The 26,640-nt window shown below is 40.4% G+C and overlaps 1 protein-coding gene across 3 annotated transcripts; it reads right to left on the reverse strand.

Annotated features, from left to right (window-relative positions):
* On the reverse strand, positions 1 to 26,314 carry FMO4 (flavin containing dimethylaniline monoxygenase 4). 3 transcript variants are annotated; one of them, XM_050783682.1, is made up of 11 exons: positions 26,251 to 26,314; positions 26,016 to 26,142; positions 24,106 to 24,247; positions 20,340 to 20,479; positions 17,100 to 17,288; positions 15,979 to 16,141; positions 8,444 to 8,586; positions 7,317 to 7,516; positions 5,457 to 5,809; positions 2,767 to 2,836; positions 1 to 665 (listed from the first exon to the last, which is right to left on the reverse strand). In XM_050783682.1, the coding sequence occupies exons 4-11, from the start codon at positions 20,469 to 20,471 to the stop codon at positions 239 to 241; spliced, it is 1,677 nt and encodes a 558-aa protein (XP_050639639.1). In that variant the 5' UTR covers positions 20,472 to 20,479; positions 24,106 to 24,247; positions 26,016 to 26,142; positions 26,251 to 26,314; the 3' UTR covers positions 1 to 238. The 3 variants fall into 3 exon arrangements, with proteins under 3 accessions (XP_050639639.1, XP_050639629.1, XP_050639647.1); XM_050783672.1 differs by having other exon boundaries at positions 26,016 to 26,312; XM_050783690.1 differs by lacking the exon at positions 24,106 to 24,247 and having other exon boundaries at positions 26,016 to 26,312.
* Between the last annotated feature and the right edge of the window lie 326 nt (positions 26,315 to 26,640).

The raw sequence follows: 26,640 nt of genomic DNA on the forward strand, positions 1-26,640 counted from the left end.
TAAATCATATCATAGATATTTATTTTAGAATAATCACTGAGGTAGCAGGGTAGAAAATGCATTGGAAAGGGTGGCAAGAAAGAGGGTACTGAAAACAAGACAATACAATAATTCAAGTAAGAGATGACTGGGCCTAAATTTGGCTTATAGCAGTTATGATGGAGAGCAGAGGAGGAATGCACAAGATACTTGGAGATAGAATTAGCATGACTTGGTGCAACCCTGGTAACAATCAGGTTCATCCTCGCCAAAGACTTACTAGGTAAGGGGACATTCTGTTCTGTAGTTTATCTCTCACCAACTTCAAGAAAAGTGAAGATTTACAGATAAGTAGAAGAGAGGCAAGTAGGACAGGTGCCCCCCAGGTTTTTAAATAATGTGACATGGAGGCAGGCTTGGAGGAATCAGGGACAATTCGAGTTTTTAAAGGTTTCAATGTTCTGTCCCACTGGGTCAGGATGGCATTTCTGGCTCCATCCCATTTTCCAGGGCCCACAAGGCGGTACTGGTAAGGAGTACATGGTCCAAAGAAAACCTCCCAAGCTAGTCTGGGATCCTTGAGGAACAGAAGTGGGATGCTGGGCTTTGTGCCTATGCAGGCAGCGATATCATCCATGTAGGCAATGTAGTCCAATTTGTCTTTGTTGGTGTCTTTAATCACACCCCTGAGAGGAAAAAAGATGGAGGACCTTTCATTAATCACTCCTGCCCTGCATTTCTCAAGTTATCAGACCCACCCCACCTCCCATCATTTTGTTACATTTTTGGGGGGAAATCAAACCATGTTTGGGAATGTTTTTGTAGGTTAGGAAGAAAGAAATTAAAGGAGTTTATCTACAGAGGGTATCTGTGAAGCTAATTAATTTTACTAGAGATGATAAAAGGAGGCAATTGGAAGAGACGTTTTAAATAATTTTTCAGTTCTTGGATTTGATGTGAGGACAATGTCTGATCAGTCCAAACAGAATAGCTGTTGAATGAATGAATATGACCAGAAAGCATCATATGTGCCTACATTTTTTATTGGTGTGAATTGTGAGTTGAGAGGGCCATACTTGGTATACAAGGACTGAACTTTCCACAGACATGAGCATATTATATATTAACATGAAGGCATTATTCATACCTATTTCTGTCAGTAAACTTACTTATTTACTTATTCCTGTCATTAAACTTCCATGATGTTTTACTTTTCAGGAAGTTTACTTATTTCTGTCAGTAAACTTTCACGATGTCCCAGTGTCAATCATTCACTCATTCAGTGAATAAATAAATAAATGAACGTTAAGTGTCTATCGCCTTCCAGGCACCATTGTAGGTGCTGGAGATCCAACAGTGAACAAAACAAAGTCTTTGCTGTCAAAAAGCCTGCATTCTAATGGAGGAAATGAGCAAATTATTAAAAAACCCCAACTAAGTAGATATGTAATATATCAGGTGGTAATAACGGGCATTCTGAGAAAAAGAAAGGAGGGTAAGGGGAAAGGCAATGGTGAGACAGGGTGGGTTGCTGTCACATATAGTGTTGTCAGAGAAGGCCTCTCTCTTATGAGGTGACATTTGAACAGAGTGAGACTTTTGGGTGTCTGGTGGAACATTCCAGGCCGACAGAAGAGTGAGCGTAAAGGTTCTGACGGGGTTATGCTTGGTATGTTTGAGGAACAGGTAGGAGGTTGGGACACCTGAAGCAGCACGGATGAAATGGAGAGCAGTAGGCAGTGAGGGCATATCAATATTTGGGTGTGCTGTGGGCCTCAGAGGCTGCAGGGAGGCTCTTGGGAGTGAAAAGGAAGCAACCGGAGGCTTTTGAGTAGAAGGGCAATGTGACGCGGCTCATTCTTGATGCTGTGACAAGCCTAGATTGTAGAACAGAGTGGAAGGAGGGAGACCAGGTAAGAGGTGGCAGCAAGTGTCCTGATGAGAGATGTTGGTGGTCTGGTCTGGGGTGGTAGCAGTAGGGGTAGTGAGAAGTGTCCGAATTCTGGATTTATTTGGCAGGTAGGAGCTGACAATATTTGCTGATATGGGGTGTGAGAAAAAAAGAAGAGAAAAGGATTATTCCAAGGTTTTTGACTGAACTTGGTTTTGACCAACTGGAATGAGTAGCTATGAACTGGGATGGGGAAAAGTTTCCGATCAGCCCATTTACAGATGGGGGTGGAGGGGTCAAGAGTTCATTGTTAGACATATTAAATTTGAGACACGTGTTAAATATCTAAGTGGAGCTATGTAGAGGGAGTGGGATTAGGAGTCTGGAGTTCTGGAGAAAGATTTGAATTAGAGACACAGTTTGGGAGCCCTGAGTATATGACAGTATTTAAAGCCTCGGGCCTGGATGAGGCCACCTGGGAGTGGGTGTAAATAGGAATGAGAAGACGCCTGAGGACTAAGTTTGGAGCTCACTAAATTTTAGGAGTGAGGAAGAGGCGATACCAGCAAATACAGAGAAAGAACAGCCTGAGAGGTAGGAAGACAGTGAAGACAGAATAGATTTCCTGGGCTAAGTGAAAAGACAGGATTGCCACCGGTAGGGGGCCAGGCTGTGTGTTCCGCTGAAAAGACCTGGTGTCCCCAGCTGACTTGTCTAAGGCCACATGTCTGATTGGTGGCAGAGTTAGGACTAAAAACGTATCCTTCTGATTCCTAAGGCGGAGTTATTTCCAACCTGCCATACTGCTTCTCTAGGAATGGCTTTTATACTCTGAATACTTTTTTAAATAACAGAATACACTATAAGTTTTCCCTAGAGTAAGCTACATTTCATACCTTTTAATGAGCTGTTCCTTTTCAGTAGCCTCCATCATCAATTTTTGGGATGGAGGTATCTTACAGAGTCCTGTGGGAACAATCACAAACAACACTGAAGTCACATGTGGCTTTTCCTTTATTGAGCTTCTCCTCCCACTCATTTCTAGCCTCCCACTGCTCTAACTTCAGAACACATGATAGTCAAAGCTCAGAATGGAATTGCAGCACAGAAAATAATTTTTTGGAGGTAAAAATTCCCCTCCCAGCTCAGTTAACCAGGGTACTCCACTGCCAGAATAGTGAGGAGAGATGCTTCTGTGACCCAACTGTCAGCCTGCGCCACACTCACCGGACACCTGCACCTGTGCCATTTGCCCTGTCTCTCTTCATCTGCTTTCACTGTATAAATAATATAATTTATATTATATTGTATGTATACCCTCCACATTGTACGTGTGTGTGTGTGTGTGTGTGTGTGTGGCGTGTTGATGTTAAAGCTATTAGTTGGTTAGATGTAAACGCTTAAAATGACCCCATTTTAGGCTGGTCACAGTGGCTCATGCTTGTATCCCAGCATTTTGGGAGACCAAGGTAGGAGGACTGCTTGAGTCCAAGAGTTCAAGACCAGCCTGGAAACATAGCAAGACACTCTTTCTACAAAAAATAAAAATTTAGCCAGGTGTGGTGGCATGGGCTTATAGTTCCAGCTACTCAGGAGGCTGAAGTGGGAGAATCCCTTGAGCCCAGGAGATGGAGGCTGCAGTGAGCCATGATCACGCCACTGCACTCCAGCCTGGGCAATGGAGTGAGGACTGGTCTCTAAAAAACAACTCACTTTATAACCCTGTCTTAGAACATTTTTATTTTTGTTACACAAGGAGCCTCAAGTGTGGAAGGGGCCTGGCAGTTTCTCAGTCAGTCTCACCCAGGCTCTGTCTGCTTCTGTTGTGAGGACCTGCTCATTCCCAATCTCCCGTCTAGGCAGTCTTAGCACTTGGACTCTGCTCTTCTTGTTTTTCTGAATTCTAAACCTTATTCTTCCTTAACAGCTTGCACCCTGATAATTCTCTGCAGTTGTCCAACTTCCCTAGAGACTAAAATCTCAGTTTGTCTTCTGGGTTCCTAGAACATCCATACTCCCTCTTATTATGTAAACTCTGTCCCCACCCCCTGCCCCTTCACTGTCCCCATCCACCTCAGGCCACTTGTGACCCTTGTTAGTCTACCCTGTTTGCCATCCCATTCTGGCCAGTCCTGCCCTTGTCAGGTGCCAAGTGCTGGCCCAGGGTGTAGGTTTACTTTCCAATGAGATAGGTCCAACTAAGCTCTGTGGACTGCTCTCCACTAGGGTCACCTTATGCTCTAAAAAACTAGCAAGATTTAATTGGTTGTTCCTAGATTACTTTTTGGAAGTTCTCGGGAGAAGTATGCCATTACTCCTATGGTGTGAGCTAAACGAGTTTTCTTTTTTCAGCTTTATCATTCTAATAACCATTTTGGAGCTCACCATAAAATACTTTTAAAAACCAGGTAGTTAATGAAGTCTTCTGTGGTTTTAATGTAATTAGATAATGCTGTGAAAACACTTTAATTGGCCTTAAAAAACAGAAATTTGTGGTAATTTACTGGAGGGTTGTAGAATTTTTTTCTGTAATGTAAATAAAATGAGATTTTCTAACTGCCTTCTTTCCCCTCCCCCCATTCAAATAACATTTCCTTTTTTTGCCAACTTAAGAGAATGTACGGTTTTAAGTGTGACTGATATCTATTATATTTCTAGAATATAATATTTGATATAAGTCAACACTACTTAATACCATGTTATATTAGCATACCATGTTGTATGCTATTTATAAATTATTGGTGATTGTTTTTATTCATTAAGAACAGAATTCTTCTACAGCATAGCTGATTGGCCCAATTGCTATGGCTGTTTATATTTGAAAATAAGAAAACTGCAGTTCTTTAAAACTAAAATGCTTGCTAATCTAAAATTTGCCCTACTTCAGAGAGGTATGATAGCAATAGCAATGGTCAGAGAAACCCTGTTACTTAATAAGCATTAGTTATATGTCAAGTACAGTGCTAATTGCTTTGCAGACATTATCCATTTTACAAAATTCTTGTGATAGAGGATTTACTATCCCCATTTTACAGATGAAGGGGCTGAGATTTAGAAGGGTTCTTGCAAAGCTAAAGAATTTCAAAGTTGGGATTCGACCTCGGTAGCTCTGACTCTAGCATCTATGCGATAGCTCTGACTTATCACATAATTGACAGAAAGTAATTTCCAGTGTCTAAAATATTTTTTTATGGGCCTCTAATCTCAACTTCATTCATAGTGTATACTATTTCAATGTCTTTCTTTGGAAGCAATATAAAATTATACTTTTAGTACTAAATGAAAAGATTTAGGAGTAAATAGATTAGACTAGGCTAGAATAGGATCATGAAGCCTTCAATAATTTCGGCTAATCTGAGAAACTTGATTATATTCTGTTGTCCAAATTTATCTCACCCACAGAGCCAAAATCTCTTTTCCCATTAAGTGACACAGCACACCCATCATATTACAAACATATACAATTAATTGTACATTAATTTAAAAAATATTTTGTTACTTTAGTTCACATCTGTTTGATTTTAGCTAAATGGCAGGGCACCAATTTTAAGATCCAAAGAGAGGGCTTTCAGTAGAGTCACGGTACCTTTGAATACTCTTGTGGCCCATCGTGCTTGGAGCTCTGTGGCTGATAAGATGGACCCTTTAAGGCTGAGAAGGCCGACGATGGCTAATGTTGCTCTCTCCAGGTTTAAGGGAAAGACGTGCTTGTATAGAAATATCTTCTTTGTACAGAGGCTTTTAAGAGGTTCTTCAAAAAAAGGAAAAGAAAACGTATATCCTGTAGTGAAGATCACAACATCAATGTTTTCTTCCACTGTCCCATCTTCAAAGACAGCAGAGGTTTCTGTAAATTCCATCACGCTGGTTTTCATAGTGATTGTCCCACAGAGGATACAGTTTGGCAGCTCATCATTCACGATGAATTTTGCTGTTTTCCTTTGACACACAGGAGAAAATTATTCACTGTAGTTATTTTTATGAGAAACTTCAGCAAATGACTTATTTAGTCAATTCAGGGAAATTACCTGCCAAGCTAAGGAAGATAATTAACCAATGTCTAATTCAAAGTCATCTACTTGACTTAGTATGTTTATAACATGGTTTGTGTTTCTACTCTCAGTAGAAGGCATGTGGAAAATGACTAAACCTACTCTTTCTTGCTTGGGGTTTAAAACTCTCTATCTCTTAGAATTAATTTCTGGAGCAATGCTTTTCTGAGTGTCAGCATACAGTGTACAACAATCCATTTGATGATCAATTTTGGGTCTCACATTACTTAGGTCTCTAAGGAATGACATTAGTCAGAGAGGAAATTAGCAAGGAACTCTTTAAATAAAAATTTAATACAAAATTTAGCTGGGCATGGTGTCCTGCACCTGTAGTCCCAGGTATTTGGGAGGCTGAGGGAGGAGAATCACTTGAACCTAGGGAGGGCAGAGGTTGCAGTGAGCCAAGATCACAGCACTGCACTCCAGCTTGGGCAATAGAGTGAGACTCCACTAAAAAAAAAATTATACTGATAAATATTTTCAGTGTGACCATCATTCTACCTAATAACATCAAACATAATGTCTTTATAAAATGAACATATCAAATCATCCTTTGCCAGTAGTTTTCCTCATAAGTTGAAAGATATTTCAAGGGTAAAAACACAGACAAAAAAGAAACAAAACAAAAAACAAAAAAAAGGTGTCTTACCAAAGAAAAATATTTCGGTCAAGTGTATAATAAAAATCATATTTAATGACTTTACATGCTTTTCAAAGGCTTTCTTTTACTTGCCAATGTGCAACTCTATCCAGATGTATATTAAAATATATCATTTTGGCTGAGTGGGGTGGCTAGAATCCCAGCACTTTGGGAGACCGAAGGAGGTAGATCACTTGAGACCAGGAGTTCAAAACCAACCTGGCCAACAAAGCAAAACCCCGTTTCTACTAAAAATACAAAAATTAGCTGGGCGAGGTGGCCTGTGCCTGTAGTCCTAGCTATTTGGGAGGCTAAGGCAGAAGAATAGCTTGAGCCTAGGAGGCAGAGATTGCAGTGAATAGAAATCGGACCATTGAACTCCAGGCTGGGTGACGGGAGTAAAACCCTGTCTCAACAACAACAACAACAACAACAACGACAACAACAACAACACAAGAAACCTCCAACAACAATAACAACGACAAAAATATGTGATACTTGTAACAGCGGGAAATGAAAGTTTTCATCTTTTATTTCCTTCCAGCCTCATGAATCACTACTTCTGCTACCAGAGAGAGAATACACATATTTTAAGAACTGCTATGGTACCTGTTGGATAATGTCTTAGGGAAATACATTTAGAGTAGAATAAACAAAGGCAATATTACAATTATTGAACATTTTGCATTCTGAATAAAATATAATGAGAAATATTGATTTAATAATTTTTCTACTAAATAAAAAATGTAAGTACCCTTTGGTAATACTTAATCCGTAATCCTCATGATTAAATCTCTTATTCAACTTCCTCTCTTGAATCCAATTTAGAAAACGTGAAGGCAGAACTTGTGCAATAAAACTATAGTATCTTCTTATAACCATCATATTAAAAGGATAGCCCCAATCTGCAGAGCGCCCGAGAACCCAGGTACCAGTTCTGGTACTGAGAAGTACCTAAAAAGTAAGGCAAGAAGGAAAAATAAGTGTTCATCATTTTGTAGTCTTTTTCATCAGTGTGTTTCAGATGATCTTATTCCAGTTTGGTCTTATAACAATAGAGGATTGGTGAATTTGTACATAGGTCTACATATGATTATCTGTTCCTATTGCTGTCATTGTTCTCAAAATCACTTTACTAGATCTGTATATCTCTTAAATATTTTGCTATGTTTATAGAATTATAAATGTAGAAGTATAATATTTGTAGATACATGGAATTGTTCTGGCAATTTTTTTACATGTAAGCAAAATAGAATTTAAAGTGAAGGTATAGAAAAGCAATTTTAACTTATTTTTAAATCAAAATCTAGTCTTTCCAGATCTAATCATTGTCCTTTAATTTATGCTAAAGTGCAATATATTTCTAATTTGTGAATCTGGTCTTAGACTTTCTAAAATCATTATGTATATTTGTTTTGCAAGAGTTGCTTTTATCTCGAAACAAGGTACAAATACGACTTTTAGTAGAGAACTTAGAAACATTCAAGAAAATGACCTTTCTATTCTTACATAGGTATTTTGCCAGAATGACAAAGGGACAGTGTAAAAAAGAAGATAATTGACCTGGGTGAAGTAATTTGCCTATATGGTCTTGTTTCTGAAGAAGCACTTCTGAAAAATGCTTAGAGGTCTGCCATCCACACAATTCTCCTAGACCCTTCTCGGAGATGGTTCAGCTCTGTAAAGCATGGCTTTTTAAATAGTTCAGAAAGGACTGTGGGTGGCTTTAAAGATTTTCGGTGTTTTTTTTTTTTTTTTTCCCACTTACTCTATGTCTGCATAATTTAGCAATTGGCCAATGTACTTCATAGTTTTGAATACCTCTTTCTAGCCACCATCACTGATGATGGGATTAGGGGCATTAATTCAGAGATGATATACCTGAGCTGCTGTTCGACTGAGTTCCACAGCAATGTCTCCTCCAGTGTTCCCAAGACCGATCACCAAGATGCGCTTGCCCTGAAAGCCTTCTGGGATCTTGTACTCTTGACTATGCAGGATCTGACCTTTAAACTTGTGAATTCCTGAGACGAGTGAAAGATCAGAAAGTCTGAAATATCTAAAGCTATAATTTCTCACTATGCAGGGATAGGGTCTGTGGAAAAAGCTAAGTCCCACAACTATGGCAGCCCTTTGCTTATGCTGCTAGTGGCAGGGAGTAGAAAAAGCATATAACCTCCCTCTCCCCTGGGACACTGTGAGTCCAGATGTGGATTTAGTACAAACTGCCTTGTTATAAACATAGGAGATCTTGAATTCCATATGAGTGTGCCCTTTTAAAGCAGTTGTTTCAGGAAATCAAACTCACAGATAATAAGAAACATCTTATATACTATGCTGAACATCCTGGGCAAAAAGTAGATTGTTTCTAGTTCATCTACAATAAGTATTATATCCAACTGTGGCTTCTCCCAGGACCGCTACACTTGTATCTAAATACCTACTTGACATCTTCTTTTGGATACTGAATAAAGATCTTGAACAAACAAACAAAAACAGTAGGTTGTTGATGAATGTTACTTTGCCCAATAAATACGTTCTATCAGAATGTGACTTATGTATATAATATGTTTACATATTAAATTTTGATTCAATTAAAATTCTCCACAGGGTAGATTCTGTGGTAAGCTCTTTTGTAAATGAAGTAATTTCTCTTGTGATTTAAGTTCATGTTACTTATACTTTATGCTTATTTTACTTTATGCTTTATCATTGATGTGTTATCATGCAGTATGCTTATTTGTGTTTTATTCTTATGTTATTTATACTTGTTTCTGACTGATCTTTCATGAAGCACCTAATACTCTGTCCATAGAAGCACAAACAGCTATAATGATATTTACATATATAAGGAAGACTACAAATATTTCTTCTTTTGATTCATTTTTGGTGATTATCTCTTTGGCAGACATAAAAAACTGATGTAGTTCAGTTGTGTCCCCACCCAAATCCTGAATTGTAGCTCCCATAATCCCCACATGTCCTGGGAGGGACCCAGTGGGAGGTAATTGAATCATGGGGGCAGGTCTTTCCCATGCTGTTCTCCTGATAGTGAATAAGTCTCATGAGATATGATGGTTTTAGAAAGGGGAGTTCCCCTGGACATGCTCTTTCTCTTGCCTGCCACCATGTAAGATGTGACTTTGCTCTTCCTTCACTTCTGCCAGGATTGTGAGGCCTCCTGAGCCATGTGGAACTGTGAGTCAATTAAACTTCTTTCCTTTATAAATTACCCAGTCTTGGGTAATTTAGATATGAACCATAGATTCACATAAACTAAGAATGGTAGGAATAGCAGAAGCAAGGGTGTTTACAGCAGCAGCAGCAACAGTGGAAATTGTGGGAGGTGACAGAGGAAACAATTGTGATGAGGCCAGTGATGGTCAGAATCACAGATGAGATGAAGCATTGACAAAGGATACGAAAGCAAAGTCCAGCAGTTTTGAGGACTAGACTGCCTCTCTAAGGCTTCAAGTGCCTTTGAAGTATCAATGTACAAATATTAAACTATCTTCTGGAATATATCATTCTCCTCCTATTCAGTCGTTGATTCATTCATTTACTTGGTAACATTGATCGAGTAACTACAACCTGCCTTGTTAAAAACATAGGAAATCTTATATTCCATGTGAGTGTTCTTTTTTTTTTTTTTTTTTTTTTTTTTTTGAGACGTAGTCTCGCTCTGTCGCCCAGGCTGGAGTGGCCAGATCTCAGCTCACTGCAAGCTCCGCCTCCCGGGTTTACGCCATTCTCCTGCCTCAGCCTCCCGAGTAGCTGGGACTACAGGCGCCCGCCACCTCGCCCGGCTAGTTTTTTGTATTTTTTAGTAGAGACGGGGTTTCACCGGGTTAGCCAGGATGGTCTCGATCTCCTGACTTCGTGATCCGCCCGTCTCGGCCTCCCAAAGTGCTGGGATTACAGGCTTGAGTGTTCTTTTTTAAAGCACTTGCTTCAGTAACTCAAACTCACAAATAATAAGAAACATCTTATATACCACGCTGAACATCCTGGGCAAGAAGTAGATTGTATAACAAAATGTTGCAATAGGATTCTTTGTCTACTGAGGTCCCCAAAGCTGGGTACTAAACAATAGTTCCCGCATTCCAAGCGAGGTGCTAAACCAACTATGCTGAATTTGCAGAAACTGTGTGTGTGAGGCTAGTTTTGTGATCCCTACTTAGCCTCATGCTCACTTTGAGGGTCTAAAATGGTTGAGGTTGAAGTGGCTAGGATTTGGAAATTTACAGGAATTGTGGCATTTTCTGTCACCATTCCTGTAAATTTCTGTCAGGGAAGAGGATGGCAGAGGAAGAAAGAAGTCAAGCACACCGTCTCTTCTTGACATTGCTGTCAGCTCATAGCAGGTGCCAGATGGTGGAGGGGAGAAGCTTTTACATTACATGCAGTTGCAAATTTTGACTATTGCATGAACAGGACATTTTAGTTATGAAAATGATATATATACACACACACACACACATATATATACACACACACACACATATATATATATGTATGTTTTGGTGACTTATAATGAATGATCAGAGGACATTTCATTATCTGAGAATAAGCAGAAAACTGCCTAAGATTTCATCCAGGGGCAAGGGAAGGACAAGCCCCACAGATCAGGTCTGCAGGGATATTAAAGGAAAAAGTTGGCTAATAGTCATACCTTATATAGCCTGTTCTTTCAACACTTTCAACACCTAAGGTGCTATGCTAGGTCTAAGGGATGTGAGGGCAAAAGGCAGTTCCTACCCTCAAAGAACTTTTTTTTTTTTTTTTTGAGACAGAGTTTTGCTCTATCACCCAGGCTGGAGTGCAATGGTGTGATCTTGGCTCACTGCAAACTCTGCCTCCCAGGTTCAAGTGATTCTCCTGCCTCAGCCTCCTGAGTAACTGGGATTATAGGTGCTTGCCACCATGCCCAGATAATTTTTATATTTTTAGTAGAGACAGTATTTCACCATGTTGTCCAGGCTGGTCTCAAACTCCTGGCCTCAATTGATCTGCCCACTTCAGCCTCCCAAAGTGCTGAGATTATAGGTGTGAGCCACCGCGCCCCATCATACCCTCAAAGAATTTGTCCTCTGGGCTGGGTGAGGTGGCTCATGCCTGTAATCTCAGCACTTTGGGAGGTCGAGGTGGGTGGATTGCCTTCCGTCAGGAGTTCGAGACGAGCTTGGCCAACATGGTGAAACCTCATCTCTACTAAAAATACAAAAAAAAATTATCTGGGTGTGGTGGCAGGCACCTGTAATCCCAGCTACTTGGGAGGCTGAGGCAGGAGAATCACTTGAATTTGGGAGGCAGAGGTTGCAGTGAGCTGAGATCACGCCTTCGAACTCCAGTCTGGGCAACAAGAGCAAAACTCTGTCTCAAAATAAATAAATACATAAATAAAAATAAATAAATAAAGACTTTGTCTTCCAATGGGGATATAGGTAAGTAAACAGAAAATAGCTAACAATTATTTAGCTGTTGCTATGCTAGTCCCAGGCCTCTGAGAACTTTATACGTATTAACAAATTTACTTATTTATTTACTGAGAAGGAATTTAGCTCTGTTACACAGGCCGGAGTGCAGTGGCACCATCAGAGCTCACTGTAATTGCCTCCCAGGCTCAAGTGATCCTCTCGCCTCAGCCCTGAGAGTAGCTGGGACTACATGTGCACGCCACCATGCCTGGCTAATTTTTTGTATTTTTAGTAGAGACAGGCTTTCACCATATTGCCCAGGCTGGTCTCGAACTCTTGAATTTAAAAGATCTGCCTGCCTCGGCCTCCCAAAGTGCTGGGATTACAGGCATGAGCCACCACACCTGGTCTATACTAACAAATTTAAACTTCACAGCAACCCCATAGAGTGGACCATAGTATTATTCCATTTTGTCAAAGCTGAGATTGAGACAAAAAAAAATCCCTGGGCAAATGGCTTAACCTCCCTGTTTGTTTTTGTTTTGCACTGCTGAGATTGCAGTGCAAAAAAACAAAACCAAAAACCAACCAACCAACCGAACAAAACAGGGAGGTTGAGCAACTTGCCCGAGACCATATGGTAAATAGCAAAGCCCGTATGGGAACTCAAGATGTCTGACTCTGGATCTCAGCTGTCAGGCATGATGCTATACTCCCCTCCAGAAGAGAAGGCATTATGATGGCTCCAGTGGGACGTCCAGCCTGGACTGAGCCAGTGAAGGCATTTGAAGGAGATTTTCTTAAAGTGAGAATTTGTTAAAGAATGATTAGAAATTGGAAAAGAGGAGCATAAAGAATTTTCCAAGAAGTGGGAACAGAATATGCATCAAATGCATTGGAGAGTGGGACATTCAGCCACTTATGAGGTTTTGCTGGAGGGAATTTACTGGAGGGCTCAACTTTGCTCATGGATTTTATATCTTTCATATTGCCTAACACAACGACTTGCAAATGACAGATTCTCTGTAATTACATACTGAAGAAGAAAAAATAGAGAATGTGTAGGTAGTTCTGAGTCAATGATTATGTCAATGCAGTGCCAAAAAATGAAAAAGAAATATATTTGATAAATTAAAACTACTAATTCAGGAAAACAGCAAAAGTCAGTTTATATTGGAAATAAAAGAAACTTTATCTGAGGAATGCAAGTCCCCTTTAAGTTATCAAGCCAGAGAGCCATTGAAATTTGACAGCAATCACATGTCACTCCCCTTCTTGAGTTAAGTAATCACCTCTAGAAGACACTTGCTCTTTGGGCTCTGGACTTACTGACATTAAGTAGCCATAAATTAACCTGACAATGCTATACGCTGGATGTCATAACTCGTAGCCTATAGTTCAAAAATGTACAGCCAATGACTAATCAATGCTATTTCTGTAAATTGATGAGAATTCCTGTCAAACAACTTTGTATCTGCGCACTACTTGTTCCCTGTTCCCTTTAGAAACCTGCTTGTAACAAAGGCTGAACAGAGCACTTCCCAAGGCAACTTGGAAATGTTTCCCAAGCAGCTATCCTCAAGGAAACTCTTTAAAATTTTATTTTGACTCAAGTAAACTGTTCGAAATCACATGTGCCTCAGCTTCTTCCATTAGGTTGACAATATAGATTTTTAAAAAGGGTATGCATGTGTTGCAATGTCAACTTTCAAACAGTTGTGGTAACATGTTATAGACAAAGCTTGCGATTTCTATGGATTTTTTTCAATAGTGTAGAAATAGTCCTGATACTTTCTATGCAGAGAAGAGTTAATGTCCCCAAGGAAAACATTCATTTCAACGGAGGTCCTAAAGCTATTTGTGAAAGAGACTGTGGTGGTTAGTTAAAAGCAGAAACGGAATCTTAAAAAGTTATAGTCCTGTAATCTCAGTATTTGGAAGGCCAAAGCAGGTGGATCCCTTGAGTCTAGGAGTTTGAAACCAGCCCGGGCAACATGGAAAGACCCCGTCTCTGCAAAAACTACAAAAATGAGCCAGGTGTGGTGGCATACGTCTGTAGTCCCAACTATTCTGGAAGCTGAGGCAGGAAGATTGCTTCAGCCCAGGAGGTTGAGGCTGCGTGAACCGAGATGAGACCCTATCTCAAAAAAAAAAAAGAAAAAAAGAAAAAAATATATATAGAGAGTCTATGTGGAACTGAATTTAGTGTGGAATAAAGAGTAAACAATCCCAAACTTGAAAAGAATAAATTCTGAAAGTGTCCATGTCAATAGTTTGGCACTTACAGCACATTTTCCCATAGAGAATGTGCTAAGAGGTGTTTTTATATTCCTTTAATACTGTACAGTTGTGTGGTTAGTCCCCAGATCAGCAGCAAGCCTGAAGCCAACCACCATTTATAATAGTGTTTCCTTGCAAAATAGTGTATTGAATTTTCACTTGATTCCTTTTTGAATAGGATACTCTGTCAATTTGTGATTACACTTATAAGACGTATTTTCATTCATTTTGCCAATGTTTGTATATTTTATTCTTCACAGTTTTCCTTCCTTAAGAGTTCTTTTAATTCCTTGAAGAAATTTCAAAAACTCACCTATTCGGGAGGCCGAGACGGGTGGATCACGAGGTCAGGAGATCCAGACCATCCTGGCTAACACGGTGAAACCCCGTCTCTACTAAAAAATACAAAAAACTAGCCGGGCGAAGTGGCGGGCGCCTGTAGTCCCAGCTACTCCGGAGGCTGAGGCAGGAGAATGGCGTGAACCCGGGAGGCGAAGCTTGCAGTGAGCTGAGATCCGGCCGCTGCACTGCAGCCTGGGTGACGGAGCGAGACTCTGTCTCAAAAAAAAACAAAACAAACAAAAAAAAAACCAACAAAAAAACTCACCTATTCAATTGCTGTTAGGGCCACTGATATGTAACAAAGAGTAGCTTTATTACATTTTAGTAATCCTCAATTGTATTAATTTTATTTCCCTCAACTGAATTTGAATAGCTTTTGACTTTTCAAATAATTGGTTTTGACCTCAAATGATGGCAATTTGACAGTCATGAGTCTATTAAAAAGAATATGCTGTCACAGTGAAAAGCATTTCCAAATGGAAGGTTCTAAAACTCCTTTTTGTGGATAGCCCTGGTTTAAGAGTTGTATGATAATTTATTTATTTGTTCATTTACTTTTGAGACAGTCTCACTCTGTGGCCCAGGCTGAAGTGCAGTGGCATGATCTTTGCTCACTGCAACCGCCACCCCTCCAGGTTCAAGCAATTTTCGTGCCTCAGCCTCCTGAGTAGCTGGGATTACTGGTATGAGTCACCATGCCCAGATAATTTTTGTATTTTTAGTAAAGACAGGGTTTCAGCATGATGCCTAGGCTGGTCTCCAACTCCTGGCCTCAAGTGATCTCCCTGCCTCGGCCTCCCAAAGTGCTGGGATTACAGGCATGAACCACTATGCCCGGCCGAAGAATTGTATGATTATTGTGTTGACTGTTTTGAAGGGTGAATATATTGCTTTTTTTTCCTTTTTTAATTTTTATTTGTCCAAGAACCTCCAACTCTAGAGAAGGTTGAATATATTGCTTTACATGTTTAATTTCTGGTTTGTTTCTTCAAAAAAAAAAATATACTCTCATTTCCTGTATGTTCTATTACAGGCCAGTCCTGATTCAAATTACCTGTAATTTAATCCCTAAAATCAAAGCCTCTTCTTTTTCATGACAGACCTGGTTGTTTTGAGCTTTACTTGATCACTGAATTTCAATTAGACACACATTAGAAAGCTCAAACAATAATAACAACATTTATATTAATAAATAAGACCCGACACCACCTACATAGTGCCTTATACACCTTTTAAAGTAATTTTGCACATATCATTTTTGAGAGTGAATATAAAGCTATCTATAATCATGGGAAGGTATTTTCAATTGCAAATCAGTAAGTTTACTTCTAGAAGAACCCAGAAGCATAGGCATGGTCTCAGGTAGAAATGACTCACCAGGAAAGGCTTCCAAAGGTAAATGGGGATTCAGGAAATGTCCAGTGCACACCATAACAGCATCAAAGACAGCTCTATTTTGCTTGCCCTCTGTCTCTGTGACAACATCCCACTGACCAGTTTCGGAGAAGTCTGGACGCTTCGTTATGCTACACACAGTGGTCTAAAAGTGAAAGACAAACACTCACTTGTCACCAACACCCCTGGACCTCATGCAATGACTGGTGTGGTAACCATGTCTGTTACTTTCAGTAGGCCAAGTCCCATGACAGGAGGTCTATTAATGTTGATTTATCATCTTCTTAGAGAAGTTAAGTAACTTATGCAGACTCACAAAGGTGGCAATATAGACTTTGACTTGAGACATTTGAATCTTTCAGTAGAAGGAAGAAACAGTTGTGTTTTATTCCTGGTGAGAAAGAGATGAGTTACAATGCCCGGTGCTTTGGGAAATTTAGGAAAATTAGTTTTGCCTTATTATAATTTCTATGGTTCAGATGTCTAGATTTTTTTTTCCCCCAATGGGCTTCGTGAACAAAATTCTTTTTTTCTCTCTTAAAAAAAGTCAAAATTTCATCCTGAATGAGAGTTTGGCATTTAGAGGATGAATCAACCAATTCAGTATTTTATTTTATTTTATTTCATTTTTGAGACGGAGTCTCACTCTGTGGCTCCGGCTAGAGTGCAGTGGCATGATCTTGGCTCACTGCAACCTCTGCCTCCCAGGTTCAAGCAATTCTCATGCTTCAGCCTCCTGAGAAGCTGGGATCACAGGTGCACACCACCACACCCAGCTAATTTTTGTACTTTTAGCAGAGACGGAGTTTCACCATGTTGGCCAGACTGGTCTTGAACTCCTGACAACAAGCGATCTGCCCGCCTTGGCCTCCCAAAGTGTTACGATTACAGGTGTGAGCCACTGCACCCGTCCCCAATTCAGTATTTTAATGATTTATCTGAGTAAAACTTGAGCAGCAGCAGAAGAGAGGAGTCCTTATTTTCTTCCTATTTATTTAGAGATAAAATCAATAAAAAGTTTACTTTAAACATCCAATTTTCATTAGATTGCTGAATAGGCCAGCCCCCATCAAATTCATCTTCCATAACTCAAAGAATCTTACCTTAAACTGAATGTATTTCAGGAGGTCAAAGTGCTCAGCAAATTCTTGGAGATAGTCCCAAAATTTTTCCTGGTTCATGAAATTAGGATAATCTTCGTGGAAAGGGAAGTCACTGTAACATGACATTTCCTTAGAGACATTTGTCACTAATGACTTGTAGACCCTGGTCATCCCATCTTTGGAAGATTCCTGTGGTGAAGGCATAGTTAGCTTGTTGGGATAATGGAGATAGGAGCAAGAGAACAGAGATCATGGTGGATCATGCTAGCCTCACTGAGAGGGGGGTTATAGCAATTAATGTCCCATTTGTAATTTTATTTATTTTTATTGATCGATTGAGATGGAGTCTCACTCTATCACGCAGGCTGGAGTGCAGTGGCGCGATTTTGACTCACTGCAACCTCCGCCTCCTGGGTTCAAGCAATTCTCATGCCTCAGCCTCCCAGATAGTTGGGATTACATGTGTGCACCACCATGCCTGTCTAATTTTTGTATTTTTAGTAGAGACAAGATTTCACCATGTTGGCCAGGCTGGTGTCTAACTCCTGGCCTCAAGTGATCCACCCAACTTGGCCTCCTAAAATGCCTGGATTACAGGCATGAGCCACTGTACTGAGCCACTATTTGTAACTTTAAAGAGTTCCAGGAAACCCAGCATTAGGTGTCTATGCTATAATTATCAGAAATCATTGGTGGGATTGTATAATTAAATTCAATATATTTTTCAAACCACAAAGAAGCTAACCAAATTAAATAGGGCTCTCCAAGACTAACATTGTCCTTAAACAATTCCATGAATGCAGGGCTCATTATCTGTCTTGTTTATCTTTTCATTCTTCCACTGGCATGGCTACTCCCTCCACTCATGCCCTGGGCATCTTCCTTTTTGGCTTTCCTCAGGGAATACCTTACTAATTTTTCTCATTATTGTCTCCGTATATTCCCAATCTACCTCCCTCTATTGGCTCCTTCTCATCAGCACAAAATACTCTAATTTTAAAAACAAACAAAACATCCTCTCAACCTATGTCCCCTTCAGCCCTGTCTCTCTCATCCTATCTCATTCTTCATAGAAGAACCATTTACTGTAGCCTCTGTTTTGTCATGAAGTCCTCAACTTGTCTTGATTCAATCTCCATCACTCAAAAACAAAACAACAAAACAAATAGGTCTATATTAAAGACACCAATGAACTTCTTGTGGCTGAAGCTAAACTCTGTGTCTCCCTTAAGCCTCTTTCTTAGCTGTCACTTTCTCTAAGAAGTCATCCATGACCCAACAGAGCTGCATAAGGTAGCTGATGTGGCCTTGCTGCATCCTGTACTTCTACCACGAACCTGAAGACACTGTGTTGTAATTCCCTATTTACTGTTTCTGTTTCTCACCAGACTGCAAGAAGGACAGAGTCCCTGTCTATCTTATTCATCATTGTGTCCTTGCAGAAGGACATAAATACTTGTTGAATGAGTGAAAATTAATATTATGATAATATTTTTGAAAAAAAAAATAGTACAACTGGCCCTCTGTATCTGTAGGTTCTAGATCCATGGATTCAATCAACCAAGGATGGAAAATATTTGCAAAAAATAAAGGATGCTTCCATATGTATTGAACATGTACATATTTCTTTCCTTGTGAGTATTCCATGAACATTACAGTGTCACAGCTATTTATATAACGTTTATATTGTATTAGGCATTATAAGTAACTTAGAGAACATTTAAAATACTCAGGAGGATGTGTGTAGGCTACCCGCAAATATTATTATGCCATTTTCTATCAGGAACTTGAGCATTTGTGAATTTTGGTATCCACGGCAAAACCAAAGGGATACCTAAACCCCCACGGACACCAAGAGACAACTGTATATTTATGACTGAGAGAAATTACATTGAAATTTTAATAGTACTAATTTGCGAGTATTGTTACTTAATTTATATTTTTCCTTTTTTCCCTATTTGTTTAACTCAAGATTGTTTTCTAAAATTAATCTGTATTACTTTAGAATAGCAGAAGTAAACCAAACCAACTGTGGGGCCAAATAGCAGAAGCTACATAAACCAGACCCAATATTTTCCTTCCATATTAACATTTGGTGGCTTGATGAGATTAACGATATACCAAAGTTTTTTTCCTCCTAGTATACTATAATCCTAGGGTTATGACTACTCCTGCTTATATGTAGTTGCTTATTCTGTTTTATTCATCATCCATCAGAGATCTATTAATAGCAAACAACATGTCTTCTATGAAGGCTTCTCTCATTCATGCCTGTTGAATGAATGTCACTATTCTTTTCCCCTATAGCATTTAGTACTTGGGCCTGCCTAGCTTCCATCTTATTTTTTGTTTGTTTGTTTTTAATTCTATTTTTTGTAGAGACAGGGTCTCGCTATGCTGCCCAGGCTGGTCTTGAGCTCCTGGCCTCAAGTGATCCTCCCACCTCAGCCTCCCAAAGTGCTGGGATTACAGGCATAAACCTTCTGATACCTTCTTATACTTCACCACTGGGGCAGATCCCTCAGTCCCTACTGGATACTCTGCTACTTCCAGTAACCAGCACCAATCCTGACCAGAGGCAGGTGGTATTTAAACACTTCCATCCCCACTGTCTGATGCTCAAGTCACCTAATAGGTGGCCTGGACCTAAGTGTAGCCTCCGAGCCTAAATATTCCACTTCTAAGAAGGATTGGTTAGTGCCTGAGTTCTTTCTATTCTGAAAATGTGACAGCGAACCCTCCCCCTCCCGCAAGGCCTTCCAAGGTCTGGGGCCCTGCCTCACTCTTGCCAGTTCGGTTCCTAAAGACCTGAACAATGTCTGGGGGTTGTGGTTCCACTCCCTGTTGCCAACTTCCATTCTCCCTAGAGTGTAATCTTTTTTATGTTCACCAATGCTATTCAGTTTGCCTGATGTTACACTCTGCAGCTTTGTCTTAGAAAGTCTACGGTCCAGAAATCATCATAAATGTCCAATACTATGCTTATCTATCAGACTTAACTCTTTTTTTCTCTCTCTTCCAACTGTCCCTGACCCAAGTCTGCACACTCTCAAGATTCCTCACCAATCAGACTGCATCCTGCCTAGTGTTTAACACTGCATTACGCACATGTTTGTGCTGTTGTAGGAAGCCACTCCCTTACTTGATCACCAAGACAGGCTAAAGCCACCATGTCTGAGCAGAGACAAAGCAAATGGCCAGATCATGACTGATAGAGATAAGAGGATGTGAACCACGTACAGTAAACTTCCATAATCCCCCAATGTCATCACTTCTCTCAAAGCAGGTGGGCTCCAGGTCCTCATCCACACAGCATTTGATGGAGGAGATGCCACTCACACCAGCTCCAATCACTGCAACTTTCTTGGCCATGGTATGCTCTGTTAGAGGAAAGTCAAGCAGAACTTCTTTATTTAACAAGTTTGGAAGGGAGCCCTTGTCACAAGACTCAACTTTTATAGTGATATATATGCATTTTTTTTTTTCATCTTTGAGTGGGAGCAGAATCACATGCTGCTTAAAAATGCAGGTTCTGAAATCAGATTGTTTTGGTTTAAGTCTTGGCTTCACTACTTATTAACTGTGTGATCTTCGGCTAACTATCCTGTCTATGCCTCAGTTTTCTCATCTGTAAAATGTGAATGGTAATAATAGTAATACCAACAGGAGGCAAGGAAATACTGAGTAGAAGAGAACAGTTCCCTGGCAAAGGCCCCACTCTCAAGCCTGGAAACCTACAGCCCTAAATGGGAACAGGCATTCCTGTTTTTGCACCCCAGTGTTGCCTTTTCCAAGACCACTCTGGCCCACCGTGCCCCTATTCCATGCCCATATAAACCCCAAGCTCCACTGGCAGAGCAGAGCGGCGTGGCAGAGAAGGAGAGAAGAGAAGGAGTGTTTGAATGTCAAGAGGAGTTCAACTGGGGATGGTTGGAGAGGGGATTGGCCCAGGATGGCCAAACTCCAGGGGAAGATCATCTTCTCACTCCATCCCCTTTCCAGTTCCCCAACAAGTCCCCTGAGAGCCACTGCCACCACTCAGTAAAATACCTGCATTCACCATGCTTCAAGTCCATGTGACCTGATTCTTCCTGGACTTTGGACAAGGACCTGGGTACCAAGAGGGCAGGGTGTAAAAGAGTGTCACCTGAATCTCCACTGAACTGCTCATACTTAGCTGTCCATAAATGGCAACTGCTAAAAGAGCATTAATTTTAACACACCTGTAGATCCTACTGGGGGCCAGAGCCCAAAAGCACTAGCCCTGGCTCCTGCACCTGCCCATCTGCATGTTCCCCTTCCTATAAGGGGTTTGAACATGCAAACAAGCCACACTGCTGTAGCAAGTTCTGCAAGGGGTCAGAGAACTTTTCCGTTTTAATAGTAATAATAATAATGACTTTAAAGGGTTGTTAGGAAGATTAGATGACTGATAAATGTCGGAATGGTTTTAGAAATGTGCCTGCTACATAGTAAATGCTCCACTAAATTTAGCTATTGAGGGTTGAAAAACCCAAACCCCCAAATCCAAAATTTGAAATACTCCAAAATCCAAAACTTTTTGAATACTGACATGAAACTCAAAATAAATGCTCACTAGAGTATTTCAGATTTTAGATTTGGGATGTTCAACCAGTAAGTACAATAAAAATATTCCAAAATCTGAAGACTTGAAATCTCAAACATTTATTTTTTATTTATTTTAATTAATTTTTTTTTATAGAAATGGGGTCTCACCATATTGCCCAGGCTGGTCTTGAACTCCTGGGCTCAGGTGATCCTCCTGCCTTGGCCTCCCAAAGTGCTAGTATTACAGGAGTGAGCCACCATGTTCATCCTACTGAAACATTTCTCACCCCAAGTATTATTATTATTATTATTTTTGAGACAGAGTCTTGCTCTGTCACCCAGGCTGGAGTTTAGTGGTGCAATCTCAGCTCACTGCAACCTCCATCTCTGAGGTTCAAGTGATTCTTGTGCCTCAGCCTCCCAAGTAGCTGGGATTACAGGTGCCTGTCACCATGCCCAGCTAATTTTTGTATTTTTAGTAGACATGGGGTTTCACCATGTTGGCCGGGCTGGCCTCGAACTCCTGACCTCAAGTGATCTGCTGGCCTCAACCTTCCAAAGTGCTGGGATTACAGAGGTAAGCCACCATGCCCGGCCTGGTCCCAACTATTTTGGATAAGGAGTGCTCAATCTGTAGTATTTCAGAGTGTAGACAGTACCTCGACCCCATTGGGATGCTAGAATTTCTCAGTATTAGAGGGGCTCTTTGCTATCACTTTGTGCCTCTGAATCCCAGGAATTTCAGTCAGTAGAAATGTTGGTTTTGATTCAAAGCATGTAGAGTCTTGAAGAATAGCTGGTCACGGCCATGCCTTGCCATAAAAAGAGGATATTACATGGGTTGAGGGGAGGTTCTTAACCTTGCGGAGAGGTAAGACTGACCATAATAGAAAACAAAGTCCCCAAGGAACGTCATAAGGGATATTCCGGAGCCCAAGACGATGTCAGCTAGAAATGGGGATGCTCATGCTTGCCAGTGGGAACTGGAGGAAGTGTACTCATACATATACATGGGGATATAGGACCAGTTTTTACCAATTTTTCTGGATTTTATCATTTAGCCTTCTGCACATCTCACATTGCTTTTGCCTCAATCAAATGGGCTGAGTTAATTCTAGTAAACCAAGTTTATGTCACACTGCGGCCCTTAATATGTCATGTGGACTTAGTTGCAAGTGCTGCTTTTCCCTGCAACCTCCTTGGCCAATTCAGAAGACACACAAACAATAGCTGAGACCTCAAAGTATTCTGTTGTTTTATGAAACATATATAACTCATTTCACTTTGCCTTTGAAGATACAGTATTTTTTGAGGATAGATCTAGCTGTATAACCCCTGTGTGATTTTTGTAGTCTCATGTCACTTATCGCAGTGGTATTTGCCTTGGGGAAACAAGAGAGCATATATTTTTTTAGCTATTAGGACCAGTAAATGGGAAATTAGCATAATCATTTGAAACAACTTAAGGCTACACTGCTAATAAGAGGCAGAGTTTGCACTGAGTATGGATTTCAGGATCTGAAACCAAGACATGAACATGCTGTTGGTCTGAGAGCCTGAGGTATCCTGTGGTTTCCCTCACCTTCATACGGTACTTGGTTCTCAAATTGCTTATATTTATTAATTATTCAAGATGGAGTCTCACTCTGTCTTCCAGGCTAGAGTGCAGTGGCGCAATTTCGGCTCACTGCAACTTCCACCTCCCGGGTTCAAGTGATTCTCCTGCCTCTTCATCTTTGCTCAGGTTTGCTGCTGCACCTTTGGGATGGGCTTGGAGGAGTTTTTCTCTATGGCTTTGTAGCTTGCCTCTTAATCAGATCAGAAGCCCCAGATCAGAAGGCACAGAGTCAAAGTGAATTTACTGACTGCAGGGAGTAAAGAAAGACTCCTGAGTCCTCCAGGGACCCTCAGACTTACCTGACTCTAAGGCAGACTCATGAACTTGCAATGAGGATCAGACGAATTTCCTAGGGCCTTCAATTTCAGAATGTATTTGCTGCCTTGCCCTTTGCGAGGCTGAGACTGCCATACCTGGCTTCATTATCTATTACAAAAGGTATCATTTTTCCTCTTAGACTTTTTATTTGGGAATCCCGTTTACTTGAGAGAGCTATATGGGAATGCAATGAAAATGGATTTTGGAGGCAGCAGAGTTGGATTCGAACTTTCTCTGCTACCAACTGGCCAGAGCAAACTACTGGAGCAACCTTAGATATATTCTTTGTAAAATAAGAAAAATACCTATGTTGAAGGATTATTTGCGTTTTAAAAAACATGATATTACTTACACAAAAAAAGTGCCTTACACAAAATATTTACTCAGTGTTCATTCTCTACCTCCCTACTTGTCTCCTTTCTTCCTTTTCTTCTCCTTGGCAAAGACAGTTCTCACAGATAAAATGTATCAACAAGTTTGGAAAGGAGTAGGCAGACATACCTGTGTTTTCCTTTGAGTTGAGGAGTAGGAGGTTTAGACAGCTTTTAACCAGAAATAAATAGCCTCCACCAATAAGAATACTTGAATTTCCAGGCCACTAGGTAGAGGCCTGGGGCGGGCAGATCTTTGCTGTGCTCTCTCTCTGCAATAATAACATAAAAAGAAATGGCTGCTAACTAAATTGCCAAAGTGAAAAATATACTGGCATGAATAGACTGGCAGCAAATTAATTCATTCAACAAATATCCCTGGGTACCTCTAAGTGCAAGTACTAAGCCAAGCGTGGGCCCTGAAGATAATCAAGACGCTGCAACTAAGAAATAGTAGTAAAGTCTCAGAATTAAAAAAAGACAATGACTGCTCTTAAGATGTTGTATATGGAGAGACTGATGCTACCTTGTGCTAAGTCCTATGGTAGCAGCATGCTCTAGGCACGAATGCTTGCACTCTCCTGGCCTGTTTATCCCTGCCTAGAGACCTAGTTAGTGACAGAGTGGGCTGTGGGTTAAAAAGGTGCTGGGCAAAAGCACTTTAAGGACTGACTTAGAGACTCTACAGGCAGTAGAAACAAATTGGGAATTTGTACTTTTTAAAATTAATCCATATTTACAGACTATACATTTCTGAATGGGAGCAACCATTTTAAATTTTGCCTCGAGTCAGTAGATGAAGGTAGTAAGTGAACTGGAAATTGAGAGATCTGAGTTCTAGTTCTGCTTCTGCCTCTAATTAGCTTGTAACCCTGGACAAAATTCTCGATTTCTCTGAGTCAGTGCTTCCACATTTGTAAAACAGAGGGTTCAAGTGGCTTTCTCTTTGTTTCCTTCTAGTTTGAAAGGACTGTTCTTATGTCTGAAAAGCAAGTAATTGGTGCAAAAAAAAAAAAAAGATATGAATTCAAAGGTAGGAGAGAATACTGCAGGCTTGAAGGATTGGGAGAACATGTGTGTGCAAACTCTGTAAACTATAAAGTGGACTTCATAAGGTACTTGGTTGCTCAAAAGTTGCTTATATTTATTTATTTGAGATGGAGTCTCACTCTGTCTTCCAGGCTGGAGTGCAGTGGCACAATTTTGGCTCACTGCAACCTCCGCCTCCTAGGTTCAAGTGATTCTTCTGCCTCAGCCTCCTGAGTAGCTGAGACTACAGGCATGCAGCACCACGCCTGGCTAATTTTCGTATTTTTAGTAGAGACGGGGTTTCACTGTGTTGGTCAGGCTGCTCTCAAACTCCTGATCTCAAGTGATCTGCCCGCCCTGGCTTCCCAAAGTGCTGGAATTACAGGCATGAGCCACCATGTCGGCCATAGGCTGCTTATATTTAGTCCCTTGGCAGAAAGAGCCCTGACCTATTGAACTAGACCTTTGAACAACCGGAAAACCCCAGCCCACACCTGACTGAGCAAATGTAGGAATCCTTTATGAGACACGGAAAGACTTGGGTGATTTGCAAATCATGTAATCAATTATGATTTCTTTGAATTTGGAATTTGATCATTTTATGTTTCTTATCATCATCCTACCATGCTCTTACTGTGTTACAGTATTTTTTTTCACACCATCTGTGGGGTATTTTGTTTCCCAATGGCTGGCATTTCCATCTCATTCATAAGATGAAATCAGAGGTGAGCCTGGAGTTACTGAAAGACTCATGATTCTGTTTATCTCATTGACAACTTCCTTTTGGATGGTTCCATCCACAACATAACTTTGTTTCCTTACAACTTCCCTTTGCTTCCTGACTTTCTCCTTAATTCTCTTGCTTTAGCCCTAGTCAAGAGACCCCAAAAGAAGATAATCACATTCATTCTTAAGGAACACACTCAAAGAAGAACACTCATCTTTTGTGAAAGCAGTTTCTGGATCATTTCCCCATTAAAAAAAAAAAAAAAAAAAATCCAGGACACTTACCTTGGTTAGCATAGAGCAGATTCTTTGACTTAAATTATTTCTCAAAGTCAAATAGGCAAGGAAGGTGTTTGTCTTTTTTTTTTTTTTTTTTTTTTTTTTTTAAAGCTCAAAACCCAAATTCTTTTTTCTAAAAGAAAAATAAACGGAAAGATGACTTTTGTAAAAGTGCCCTCAGTATAAAACAAAAGCCATTCGTCTTTTCTGCTTTGCTAGTGACAGCAGAAAGTATACCGACCAAGAAAAAAGTTGTGTAGGAGACAAGTGTGCTACTTCCGTGATCTTAAGGGAGGGCCGAATGGTGAGTTAGAATACAGCTGTTGGATTGGCAGATCATAAACCCTTCCTGCCCCTTTACCCCACCCTCCTCAACGTCACAGTTCTGGCAAAGCCCTAAAACTTATGAGAAGCACATGATAGCGTCGCTCTTGCCATTACAGTCTGTAGAGGGCGCCAAATCACCCCAAATCAGCTTTCTCAGTGAAACAGGAGTTCTACTTTTGGAAACAAACGTCTACACCCTGACTCTTGCTTGAATTACCATAGGAGCTGTCCAAAGGAGAAAGTTATTTAGATGACCATTACCTCATCAAGTTCTTTCATGCTTGGAGTTCTCGGACCCCAGAAA

This window comes from Macaca thibetana, chromosome 1, assembly GCF_024542745.1.
Source record: "Macaca thibetana thibetana isolate TM-01 chromosome 1, ASM2454274v1, whole genome shotgun sequence".
Classification (NCBI taxonomy): domain Eukaryota; kingdom Metazoa; phylum Chordata; class Mammalia; order Primates; family Cercopithecidae; genus Macaca; species Macaca thibetana.